General features: G+C 39.6%; 1 protein-coding gene across 1 annotated transcript; it reads left to right on the plus strand.

Moving 5' to 3' along the window:
- The first annotated feature begins 139 nt into the window (after positions 1-139).
- On the plus strand, positions 140-12,733 carry LOC144212211 (dihydropyrimidinase-related protein 3). Its single transcript, XM_077739895.1, has 14 exons — positions 140-329; positions 3,992-4,080; positions 4,395-4,579; positions 5,278-5,442; positions 5,743-5,804; positions 6,008-6,088; positions 6,603-6,671; positions 7,317-7,437; positions 7,504-7,660; positions 8,118-8,259; positions 8,588-8,758; positions 9,882-10,061; positions 10,367-10,520; positions 10,992-12,733. Exons 1-14 carry the CDS (start codon positions 291-293, stop codon positions 11,084-11,086), a joined length of 1,710 nt encoding a protein of 569 aa, XP_077596021.1. The 5' UTR covers positions 140-290; the 3' UTR covers positions 11,087-12,733.
- Positions 12,734-13,571: the final 838 nt, after the last annotated feature.

Here is a 13,571-nt window from a genome sequence, read left to right on the forward strand (position 1 = left end):
GATGGATGCATCACTGGGGTCTCTCTGGCGTCCTCTAAAGACAATGTATTGCCACTGCTGCCTTTCTATATGAGGCGGGGCCGTCTTTTTTTTTTGAAATTTTGGTATTCTCTTCCGAGCACTGACGCTCCTGCAACACTTGCTGAGCTCGTGAACGGGTGTGCGTGTTTATGTGTACGCGCGCGCATCGTGCTTCACATTCCACATCCAGCATCCGTCCAAGAGGGGTATTATCATCATCATTTTTACACCTCTTCTTGGGTTTTTGATTGACAGGGACAAATAAAAGAATGTCTTATCAAGGCAAGAAGAACATCCCGAAGATCACAGTGAGTAGTTGCCGATGCTTTATGGAATTGGGAACTTTGATGGCTGGGATTAATAAATCACTGCATTAGCCTGGTCTGCAAGAGCATTCACCTAAACCTTATAGTCGCAAAAGTCTTTAAAAAATATGGTTATTATGAATATTTTGGTGTCTGTCAGCCCCCATTCTGCAGTGAGGACAATGTATTGGTCATGGTTTAATGTAGTATTAGTCTCTTTGTTGAGGGACTCGCCCATGTGAGGACTCAATTACAAATATCACTTTATGTTTTTCATTTCCTTCAATTCAAATTGTTTTTATTTTAGTAGTATTTTACATTTAGATTGTGGGTTTTGCATTGTGTAGGATTAAACAAGATTTTTTTTCTATTGAGCCTTGCAGCCATTTTGCCTTACGGTCATGTTATCCTATTATATTTTATATCCTTTAATTCCACTACCCGATCATGATTAGAGACTATGGCAAATAATCAAATGTCATTTGAAAGGGGATTTTATTCTTTCTGTGTTGAGCGTTGACGTTGCAAGCTTGTGTGGTGCAGAGGAGCGAGTGAAAGGCAAGGAAGGTGGATGGAAGGCGAGGAGAGGAGAGGGTGGGGGTAGGGGGGGTGTTGATGGGAGGCACACGCCCATTTCTGGGTTGATGTGGGATAAAGCAGCCGAGGGAAAGGAGTGTCTTGAATTGAGATTTTCATGAAGGCCAGCAGTTGTGTCACAGTGTAAAGGGTGGAGGTTGAACAGAGGCCAGTTAAGACAGCTGCGCCTCTGGTTTGTCGTCCAATTGCATATCTTTCCATTGTCTTTTTATCGTTGCAGAGATGTGCCGCATTGCTATGTCTTTGTCGTCACCTTTGTTTTAGCGTCAGAATGATGTCCAAAGAAATATTTTCCGTTTGTGTTTGGCCTTCCGTTCTCATCATGATAATGCAAATTCTCAGCTCTTGATTCCCATTGATGTGATTGGACCAACCTTATGCGCTTGTGAGTAACAAATGTCACCCTAAAAATGTTCAGAATTGCCTACTAGTGATTCTCAAAAGGTTGTATGAGTGCTGGCTCTCTCTCGTGGCATTTGAAAGATCTACTGCCTGATTACAGTTGAGTTATATTCAACTTTAATGAACAATATGTTTCAAATTGGGCAGTCTAAGTTGGGCCATAAAGTGGCCTTGTATACAAACAAAACACACAGTGGCCTAGCCAGATGTGATTCACCATGACAACCGGTGTGCATTTAAGATGGCACCAAAACACATACCCTATATGTTGGTGCAATTCTTTTACCGCAATCCACTCAAATGTGTCTTTTTTTTCTCAACACTATAAAAATGTAGCTTTTGGGGTAAATATTTGGTCTCTATGCAACTGCGAGAAAATGGACGCATGGGTGCAGACTCCACCCTAATGTAACAGAAGCTCCTAACATCCTGTCGAACCTAGGAGTTGTCCAGTAATTTCCTCAATTATCATGAAGTGAAAAGAGGCAGTATGAAATATTCTTCCATCCATTCTAGCGAAAGTGGAAAATAACATGAAAACATCCTGTCATCCTTTTTTCTTTTAATAGAAGAAAGCAGCCAAAAGACAGTTTCCTGTGGAGAGAAGTGTTCTATTTTTGGCACTTATTCTTTTTTAGGTATTACTGTTTAGAAAAAAGAAATTTACGGTCCTTTGTGTCCTTGAACTTTTCCTCAATTCATCTGCCAGGAATTATTATCTAAAAAAAAAGTAGAATCATTTCTATTTTTGGTGACACTGTCCTGATACTGTTCTTTCTAACTCCTCTTTTTTTCAACACTGATGGCATTGCGTGTTGAGAGCATGTTAATCCTCCCAAATGCTTTAGTTTGAAGAAATCCCATCAAATCCTGCACCCATTAGAAAATAAAAATGACCACAAAATCCCCAACTCAGAATGCAAGAAGTGACATCAGTCTTTCACACATTTGACCTAGTACATATATTCAATTCTTCAGAAATACTTCTTGTGAATGGAATTTCCATGTTTCCGTATGTACACAAGCCAGATAACAGTCTAAAGTTCTTTGTTCTGTGTTATTTATTATAGCTATAACTATCATACACAGATGATGCTTAGGGGATTTTTTTTCTTAAAATTCCACTCGTAAAGCAGTATGCAGTCATTGGGAGTGACAAACTGGGGCTTGACCCTGGATGGTCTGACCCAATCAAGATCAAAAGGATCATATCGGGTGAATGTTTGCTGTTCTGCTCGACTCTTTTCCTTGTACTTGCAATAGGTCTATCACACCATCCCTTTTCAACTTTATTCGGCCTGCTGTCATATGATGTCTATTACCAGAGCTGCCACATGGTTTCAAAGAGTTTTCGTCACCGAAAGTCAAGGAGCTTTACCTCGATTAACCAAAAGAGGATTATTCAGTCTGAGACTTATTGGCAAGTGCATTTTTGGGGGTGTTTAGAAAAAAAAAGACTAACGGTAGGCCATAAAAGAACAAAAATAAAATGTTATGAAAATAAGGCAAAAGGTTTCAATTGTAAAATGTGTCTAGCTATTGCCAGCATAAAGTAAAAATGGTCAATAACTGGTTTTTAAAATGTTTTCCTGTCAAATAAAGGTATCATTTAAAAGAAATCTGTTGTAAGGTAGCAAGTAGTAGTGGATTATTTTTGTTGAGGGAGGGGATGTGCTAAATCGACAGTTTTAGGGCAGCATTGATGTGTAGTCAAGCTTCATTCGTTCCAGTTGTGAGCGAGCACTCCAATCGAGTAGTGTAATGCTTTCAGGGTGTGGTTGCCTGAAAAACCTCTGAGCATGCACTCGATACATATTACTTCATCACTATGGTACACAAAATATATACAGTATATTGATTGTAGCTCTTGGAAGACAATCAAGACTATTTTTTTTTTAGATTCTGGAAGGGATATACCATGACTGGAACAGACTTGACAACAGTCCATTTAGTTTCGGGACTGTTTGTCCTTAATGCAGTCCTAGCTAAGCTGAATGTTATGATGGATGACTTTATGTTTGGGCTGCATGCCAGTCAGCTGCAGGGAACGTATAGACAAACAACTCAGACTCATGTTCACACCAATTGACAATTTGGAGTCTGGAATGAACACGTCGTGATGCAGCATCAAGTTCTAAGAATCCACACGACTAATACGTTATTAATCAATAGACCCCTGTATTACGCATGTTAAAAACAGCCATGTTATTTTGACATGTACAAAATGAATGCATTTCATTCATAGTGCATTCATCTAATAATGTTTTAAACTCTGTGGTGGATTTGTTTCCTATTTTATTAGCCTCAATTTTCTAACTGGTTCCCCCAGTAACAACAGCCATTGCTTCTCTCCAACAAAGCAAAAGCCAGTGCCCAATCTATTCACTCTCCCTCCCTGCGGTGAACTGGTTGCCATGGCAGCAGTACGCTGGAGTCAGTCCACAACTCGGCGGTAGAACCAGACTTTGATTTGTCTGACTGTGCTGCGTCATGGCAATGCCTAAATCAAGCAATAATTTTTATTGCAAAGTTATGTAATATTTTGTTGTTGTTCTTATTTTACACCAAGTGATCTTATTAAATGAACGTTTACCAATTCTGCTTCTCTTTAATGTATGCACAGAACTCGTTCTTATCTCCCTTCTTTTTTTTTTTTTAATCCATAGAGCGACCGGCTTCTTATCAAAGGGGGCCGGATTGTGAACGATGATCAATCCTTCCATGCAGACATCTACATGGAGGATGGTCTCATCAAGTAAGACCATTTTGTTCCCCCTCCCTTTGACTTTCATCCCTTAGCCTCTTAATATTTTCTGATATTCACCTCTCCAAATCCTGTTTTTTAATGAAGATTCCCACGACATAACCAAGTTTCGTTTGCACCCTCTTCTGTAACTGTAACCGACTCCTAGTAAAACCTGTCTGTACTAACTCAGATCAGCGCCTAGTAAATGGCTAACACTTACTAAGAAGCTTTGTTCATGCTATGGTAATATTTTGGAAATGTTAATGCTGGGTATAACACCTCATAAAATCAAATGCTGTATAACCTTGGCTAATTCTTCACAGGCAAATAGGCGACAACCTCATTGTGCCCGGTGGGGTAAAGACCATCGAGGCCAATGGCAAGATGGTAATCCCCGGTGGTATCGACATCCACACTCACCTCCAGATGCCATACCGCGGGATCACCACTGTGGATGACTTTGCTCAAGGGTCTAAGGCAGCTCTGGCCGGGGGAACAACCATGATCGGTAAGAAAGTGGCAGCTCAGGGTTAAAAATCTCATGAGTAAAAGAGGTGGAGCTGACACTCTAAGCGAGCCCCCTATGGGCCACTCTCCAAAAGCAAGTCTATACAAAAGGTTTTCGAAGAGGGGGGTCTTTTGGGCAAGCGGCTCCCATGGAAATTGAGAACAGTGTGTCCGCTTGTCTTAACACAGCAAGTACATATCTACTGTATGTGTGTGTCCGGAGAGACACGTCGGCATCACAGCCAACAGCTGCGAGATTGCATCGTCGCCGTCACGCTAAACTTCGATGAAAGCTGGCAGTGAGAGATCTACTAACAGACATGCCCCCTGTTAGCACTATTCATGCACCCCATTCATTTGTGGGGGATTACATTTCGAGACTAAGTAAAAACATTCACCCGTTGGGTGTGGAGTAAACAGTTTCTTCACCCTTATGTAAGATTTTTAGTGTGACCACATATTGTTGGCGTGATAATAATGTTTTTTTTAGTCCAGTCCGATGGCTCAATTTTATATGATAATCTCATGTTGGGACAAGTAAAAAATGTGACATGTGCCATTGTTTGGTGCCATGAGTGGCTTGCAGACAAAACATGCACTGACAAATGATCTACTGCAAGATTTAATGGGAAAATAGCAACCACCAGGATACAAATTTTGACGTGATCCTTTGGTTACTATCCTCTCCTCCATTTACAGTGGACCATGTGATCCCAGAGGCAGGAAGCAGCCTGGTGCAGGCCTTTGACCAGTGGAGGCAGTGGGCTGATGAGAAGGCCTGCTGTGACTACTCTTTTCATGTGGACATCACACACTGGAATGACAGTGTCAAACAGGAGGTGGAAAGCCTGATGAAAGACAAAGGTATCATCATTTTTTTTAATGCAATGACACTTTGTTTGTCCTAGAAAACAAAACAAAAGCGTGTTATTGTTTTTTTCCCCCAGTCAAAACAGCAACTCAATTACAAATAAATATTTTATACATGGCTGACATTGAGGTTTTTGTTTGTAAATGGATTTTCTCTTACTAACATAGATCTTTGGAATAAAATGTCGGTTCTTTATATTATTGTATAGTTTATTTTCCCTTAAAATTGAAGTCAAATTCCTTTGCTTAGTTAAAGGCTCCAACCTTTCTTATGTCTTTTTTTCATTTTTGTAGGAGTAAACTCTTTCCAGGTGTACATGGCTTATAAAGACTACTATCAGATGAGCAACAGTGAGGTACATATCTTTCTTAACTAACTGTCAGTTTCCAACATGTGTCATGCATCTGACTAGAGTCAGTCATTTCAGGACAACCCGCAAAATATTTGCAGCATGAGAGGCAGTCACTGCCTCAAAAGGGACATTTTATTTATCATATGGAAACAAATTGCAAGCATAATGAAATGAGTTTACTGTATTTTTTTGTTTGTTTGCCGAAGCTCTATGAGGTGTTCACCTTCCTGGCAGAAAGGGGAGCCATTGCTCAGGTCCATGCGGAAAATGGAGAGATCATTGCAGAGGTAACAAAAAAAATGGTTTTCTTGCAAATAGCTTCTTGTGACCTAAATTGGATCCTCTGGTTTTCCCCTTCCTTTTTCATAGAGTATCTCCTTTGCGTAAAGATTAAACACACTGTCACGAAAGAGAGTAGGAGTACTACTTCTTCCACATGGTGGGGTGGGCAAATGAAAGTTTTGGATCTGATTCAGCTCTATTTCTAACTCTATCTTATCTAGTTTTAAACAAGGAATTGGATGGAGTCCATTATCATGTTTTCAGGAACAAATGATAACCACATGATGTTCAAATCTACTTAAAAGCCACTGTTATGATTGTAACCATGACATCCAAAACCTAACTTGGACCATTTGTGGCCTTAGAACCCCATATGGTGTCTTTTTTGCTATTTCTGAACTAAGAATAACGTCATTTTAACTTCGTTTGAACCACTACAACCAAAAATACACCTGACTAAATGCAATCCTCTTTGTTTCATGCTGCTTTAAGTTTTCCCATTATATGTTGGTCCAACAGGAGCAGGCCCGTATGCTGCAGATGGGAATTACTGGACCGGAAGGACACGTTCTAAGTCGGCCTGAAGAGGTTGGAATATAACATGACACACAACACTATAATACTACTCAATCTATGTGTTGACACAGGATTTTGAAGAGAATTAGAAATATTTCTCTTCAATTTCATATGGCCACACATACAGACTTCATTCTCGCTCACAATCATGCTGGTATTATTATGCATGTGGTTTCATGCACTTAAGTGACAGAGAGGATGTGAATCAGCAGTTTGGTGTCACTAAATAAACTCGATTCCAGAAACTCGTCTGCTTTGAGGCTCTGAAAGGAATTTTTGGGACTATACTGGGAATCAGACACTTTTGCCAAAGACATAACTGAGTTAAACATTTCCTCTTTGTTTTCAATTGATTGGTTTTCAGTACTGACTGAACTTGTTCCTAAATTGTCCACTGACATAAATGTGAGCTCCGATGATTTGTCTGTGTATATTTTATTTGGTTCAGTATACTCTACAAAAGTTGCAGGGAAGTCAATGCAGTAACTGAAGCGCTGCAATTTTTGGCATTAAAATTCAAAATTCCAACTTTTGGTTGGAAAGTATTTATCAAAAACAGCCTCAAATGATATTTGCCGTGTTAGCATTTTCATAGAAAAAACTGTGAAAACCATACTCAACTGTGGCTTTTTTTTTTTTTTTGGTTACTTGCTCTAGCTGGAGGCGGAGGCCGTTTTTCGAGCCATCACCATTGCTAGCCAAACCAACTGTCCCCTCTACGTGACCCGCGTCATGAGCAAGAGTGCCGCCGACATCATATCGCAGGCTCGCAAAAAAGGTGTATGCCTGAAATCCTTCTGCCATCTTTTGCTGCTCATTTTCTAAACTAGGTTTGTTCCTTAAGGAAATGTTGTTTTTGGGGAGCCAATCACAGCCAGCCTGGGCACGGACGGAACCCATTACTGGAGCAAAAACTGGGCCAAAGCAGCTTCTTTTGTAACTTCACCACCACTCAGTCCTGACCCAACTACTCCAGACTATCTGAACACGCTCCTGTCCAGGTACACCTTACATTTCTTTTATTGCAATACATAACCTAACCTTTAAATCCCTGGGAAACAAGCAGAAATCTTCTTTGGAATTTGTTGCTTTCTATTGTTTGAAAAATAATTTCCAACATTATCTTAACCGACCGCTATTTGCACTGTCAGATGTAACAAACCAATGAAAACAATTCCTCTTGGCTTATATGTCTAAATCAAACCTCATTGAATATAATCATTATAATATGTGCAAAATGCATGCAGGTGTGCTTCACTTGATTGCTTGTAGTTTTAAAGTATGTAGAGGTTGAGTTTTATTCTTTTTGCTCGTAACACAACTTGTCAGTTAAATGGAAACAGGAATTATTTTTCCAAATTCTCTGGGTCCTGTTTTGTGTAAGACTGTCAAATGTCACCTGTGTAGATGTCTATAGCGCCGTAGTTGCTGTAAAAAAAACTTGTGTGTATCCTCCAGCGGAGACTTGAGTGTGAGTGGCAGCGCTCACTGTACATTCAGTGTGTCGCAGAAGGCCATCGGCAAGGACGACTTCACTCAGATCCCCGAAGGTGTCAATGGGGTGGAGGAGAGGATGACCCTCATCTGGGACAAAGCTGTGGTCAGAAAGCCTGAAATCTTCTTTATTTTTATCACTTATTGTTATTTTTACAAATCGTGGCACATAGGTTTCGAGGTAAATTACTACATTATGGCCGAGGCAACATTTTGTTTGCCGAGGATACATTTCACAGAAATAAGTTTTTTTTTTTTTTTTTTATCAGCAAAACACATTACTATCAATCTAAAGATATTTGTAGTAACCTAGGAAACAAACCACATACACTTTGGCTGTTGTATAATTTTTGATATGCTCTTTTTTTTTTAAATGGATGTCCCTTAGTTCTTCTTAGAAATTTTAATATTCTATATTTTATTTCTCTTTGTAGACCTCTGGCAAGATGGACGAGAACATGTTTGTGGCTGTTACAAGCACCAACGCAGCTAAGATCCTCAATCTTTACCCCCGGAAGGGTCGGATTGCTGTTGGCTCTGATGCCGACCTCGTCATCTGGGACACCGACGCTCTGCGAACCATCACGGCAAAGAAACACAACTCGGTGCGTAGGAAATCGTGCATCGTTTTACTTCTTTACTCCGTAAAATATATACAAAGCAGATGTATATGAAGGAAGTCCACCCTGGAGGTAGAATAAGAGACAGACAGTGTATGTGCTGTTGTAAAGCACACTGGCTTACACACACATTTTTGACCAGGCTCCAGAGAGCTCAGAGTTCCTCCGAACGGAAATGAGGTCTCAGAGGATCTCGAACTGACTCACAAAGTACATTCACGCTTACTCAATTAAAAGAAAACACTTACCTACATAAAAATAGCAACCACAAAGTTATGTTACCATGCATTAAACGGAGGTATTGTTTCATGAAAATATGAAACAAATGTGCCTTGTTGTATTTGGATAGAATCACATGACAAATGTGTTTTCTGATGAGATAAACAGGCTGTTTTATACTTATTTTCCCAAATCAGATTTAGACATAGAATTAGATTTCATGGTGTAACAAACCATGTTAATTCCCTAAATCTGCTCTTCCTTTGACTGAGTAAAGTAAAAAAACAAACACAAAAAACTTCAAACATCAATAAAGTTGTGTAATATTTGAATTAAAAACAATTTATTTTGCCACAATGTGTCCCGACATTATATTCTATCCCTCTCGGGCAATAAGGCAAACAAAAATTTGATTCAGTAGGAGTTGAGAGATCTCAGTCATCCTTTTTGGACTCTCATGTAATGATGTTCACATGTTTATTTCTCACAGTTTGACTCTCCGCCAAAACCCAAAAAGTCCATTCAGAGTTGATCCCAGAAACAATAAATCTAACCTAATGCATATTTAGTTGGTTGGCCAAGCAGGAGTGACCATGTTTCCTATCATATTGAGCCCACTCGCGCACGCTATTTGTCATGACATCATCTTTGGTGCACAGCCACTTGGAATTTTACTCTGCACTGGCCTCAATTTGGACAACAAGCCAGAAAGGAGCACCAGTGGAATGAGGGAGTTGACTATAGTCACGATTAGAAAGATAAAAATGACTGAAAGTGGAAAACTACCACATTTGGAAAATAGACTTTGAGAGGAAGGAGTGGGTGGAATATTTCATTTCAATTTAATCCATCAAATGCGTCGTGTCTCGCTTTTCTACTTTAATTCCAGGCTGCTGAGTACAATATCTTTGAGGGTATGGAGTTGCGTGGCGCCCCCCAACTGGTCATCTGTCAAGGAAAGGTCGTCCTGGAAGATGACAACCTGCACGTGACCTCGGGCGTGGGCCGCTTCATCCCCTGCTCGCCATTCCCGGATTACGCCTACAAGCGTGTTAAAGCCAGGAAGCAGGTAAAAGTGTGGGCCTTTTGTCTATTCCTTTTTTTTCACTATGAAAAAAAGTCCACAATTTTACTGCTGCACAACTCCCAGCAGATGGCAATAATGTGTCCAGTTGAAAGGTTTCTCAAAGAGAGCCATATTTGCATAAACCAATCAAAAATAACAGCAACATACTTATTTTCATGTAAATGTGGCCTTGATGAGTGGAAAATCAATAACTTAGAAAAAGTTCTATGCCATGCAAAACAGCCCTTTTTCCCATTAGTCATCCTTTATTGGTCCTATTTTAACCTACTGTATGTGGTTCTATGCAGCTGGCTGTCTTAAGGGCAGTTCCCAGGGGAATGTATGACGGCCCCGTGTCGGAATTCTCCATGTCGCGAGGCGGCACCCCGTCTGCCTCGGCGCGGACATCCCCCACCAAGCAGCCTGTCAGGAACCTGCACCAGTCAGGATTTACTCTATCAGGTAACATTGCCCCATGCGGTGAGCATAAATCCCTCAATTTCTTCTATACACGACATATAGTAACCCATTATTACAACAACACCTCTGCATTGAAAGCTTGCGTGTAAAGAAAAACACACTTTTCATGAATCTCCATCAGGAAATAAAATAAAAAGCTCTCATGATTGTATTCCATTCCATTGTGCTACACAACAACATCTTATTTGTTGTCGGTGTGTCTTAACAAGCATTGTTAAGCTTGCAGGGTAAAATAAGACAAAGGAGGTGATCTCCCTGGGAAGGAATTTATACATGATTTCATTACTAGCTACCCCCTTTTTTTTATTCCGAATGGATGTGTTCTTTGTTTTTAGGGTTGTACAAGTGTTGTAGAGTAAATTCCCACATGACAGTAACGCAACTCTTATGTTCAATGTTTCTGGTTTAAATCCAAGCATTTTCCTTACACTTCCCTCCTCTTTATGCTGTCAGGTCCCCCCGCCCCTGATGATGTCTCCAGCAGGCCTGCTGGTCGTCGTATTATGGTCCCCCCTGGTGGCCGGTCTAACATCACCTCCCTTAGTTAAACCCCTGCATTCTAGCTCCCATCCCAGTAGGGCAGGGGTGGGCAAACTGTCCCACAAAGGGCTGCAGTGGGTGTGGGTTTTCATTCCAACCCTACAAGTGCAATCAATGTATTGCAGTCTGGTGCTTCTTGTTTCAGCACAACCCCCACTTGGTTAAAGTGTCTGTGCTGGCTTGGTTGGAAGATAAACTTGCACCCACAGCGGCCCTCAAGGACCACTTTGCCCACCCCTACAGTAGGGTCAACTGTGTGCCTCCAGAGCCAGACTGTGTTAATTTGTGTGCGTGTATGAGTAGGGGTAGGGTTAACTTCAACAACCACAATTCATTAAAAAACAAACAATAACATGGACTATACATGCCTTACCTGTTACTATGCTAGACTTTGAAAATAAGTTTTATTCAGGACTTTGGCAAGAACCAAGGTTTGAATGCCCAACCCCTTCCTTGTTTTAATTTGTATTCTATTAAAAATAACGATAAAATGACCAAAGCACAACCAGTTTCAGCCTTTTTCTCAACAGTTAAATATGCTAGAGATTCTGTACTGGTGCTCTTGGTTTAGTAAATCTGTTTAAAAAGTACGGAAATGACTTGTTCTTCAATGACACATTTATCCTAATTGGCTCGCCGTGTGATTATACATATGCTAGATATCATGTAGCTTTGTGAGTGATGTTATTTAGCTTGTTTTGAGGGCCAGATAATAAACAAGATAATAATTGGGGGACAATCTTGAACAGAAGACATGGAACTGCATGGGCCACATATTGGACATTGGTGACGTGATCCATGATTCTTTTCAATATGTCTCTGAGGTGACCTGATCTATGTGTTGTACTGAATAAGGTGTATTTGGAAGAAAAAAGTAGCAAAACATAACACTAGTGTTATTGTAAAAAAAAATGTCTTGGCATTTGTTGATGTTTACAAGAAGTCAACTGTAAAATGAGTAAGGAACAAATTTAAAGTGCATGTGATCCCATATACATTGCAGAAGAAGAAATGAGCTTTAACACAACCCCATTTCACTTTTTGGGTTCTACATTCCTTACAGACACACTCACACATATATATTATACATCCCAATTTGCAGCTTTCCCATCAGAACATCCTTATGCAAGCACTTCAAAATACTGCATCTAATATTCTACCTAACATTCAATGTAAATGGTGTGCCGCTGTGGAGGAAACGATGGACTGGGAGAAATTGGTGCTTTTAATCTGACTGACTCAGAGACAGAAAAATACAACAGTACACAAGAGCCGCACTGAAAAGAAAAACAAGTAGAAATGGACAAACAAGCATGACAATAATGTAGTAATTTTAGTAAGAACTAAAAAAGATGTCCAAAAAAAAGGTTTACAAATATGTACCTCCACAATTTAAACAATGTTACAAGAGTAAAGGCAAACTTATTCCGACATGTTATCGTTTTATAGAGAGAATATGGTAGTTTCTTTTCAGTGTGGCCCTAATACAACTTTGTAGAAATCAAGTAGTGTTTGTTGTATTTATATTGGTTTTGTTTTTATGTTGTTTCTTTTTATACTATTGTATAAAGCCCCAAAATGGCAAAGGTGGAAAAAAAGACATGTTGTGGTGGTCTGACTTGATTCTGGAATAAAAAAGGGTAACAGATGAAGAATGCTTTAAGTATGTATTTGTTTTTGTATGTGGTGGGATACTTTTCCTTTAAAAATACTTGATCGCACGATACAAGTCAAGAAAAAAACATTGCCCTCATAACTATGGGTGGCCTTTTTGTTTACGGCCATTTGATGAATAAATAGAGTGAGGCAACAATCAATGACTAGTTGAGACACTCACACAAGTTTGGATGATTAATGAAGAGCAGAAGCGAATGATGTGGGCCTCTTGATTTAGAGTGAATTATTTGCCTAGCATCCCTGGCCGCAAAGCTGAGAAAACAAAACATCAACAACAATATTTCTTGAGATGCCTAATGTTATTTACCACAGCCATTGAAGGGTTATTTGTCTATAAAATGGAGCAAATTGGAATTGGCTCCAGCTCACACAAATGAAGAAAGGTCAATACAAAGGGGTGAACCCACTACTTTAGTGCATATGAAGGAATAAAATACTATATCATGCCAGTAGGGGAGGCTACTAACACATAAAAAAATATTCTCCCTCTCCCTTGTTACAATATTAAAAATATGTATACATTTGTCGTTAAAAATGAGTTTCAATATTATTTTGAAAGCACAAAAGCTTGTATATATTTCCTGCCATATTTTTTAAAGCTTACAAACAGTGTTTTATTGTATTGCCTTCTACTGCACTACAAACCACAACACACAACATGCTAAAACTCCAATGAAAAACCATGTTTATATAAAAACAATAACTAAAAAAGCAGGAGCACAGTAACACACATTTAAAAGAAAAAATAACACAAAAAAAGAATGAACAACACACAGACGTGTAAATGAGACAATCGGGAGCAAGTGGGTGAGTTGA

The sequence above is a fragment of the Stigmatopora nigra genome, chromosome 19, assembly GCF_051989575.1.
Source record: "Stigmatopora nigra isolate UIUO_SnigA chromosome 19, RoL_Snig_1.1, whole genome shotgun sequence".
Taxonomy (NCBI): Eukaryota; Metazoa; Chordata; class Actinopteri; order Syngnathiformes; family Syngnathidae; genus Stigmatopora; species Stigmatopora nigra.

Bases quoted from the DNA above. Each gene is read 5' to 3' on its own strand.
- LOC144212211 (XM_077739895.1), top strand. From the start codon at position 291: ATGTCTTATCAAGGCAAGAAGAACATCCCGAAGATCACA. The intron at 6,672-7,316 runs GTTGGAATATAA...TACTTGCTCTAG, and splicing joins TTCTAAGTCGGCCTGAAGAG to CTGGAGGCGGAGGCCGTTTT. The intron at 8,759-9,881 runs GTGCGTAGGAAA...CTTTAATTCCAG, and splicing joins CGGCAAAGAAACACAACTCG to GCTGCTGAGTACAATATCTT.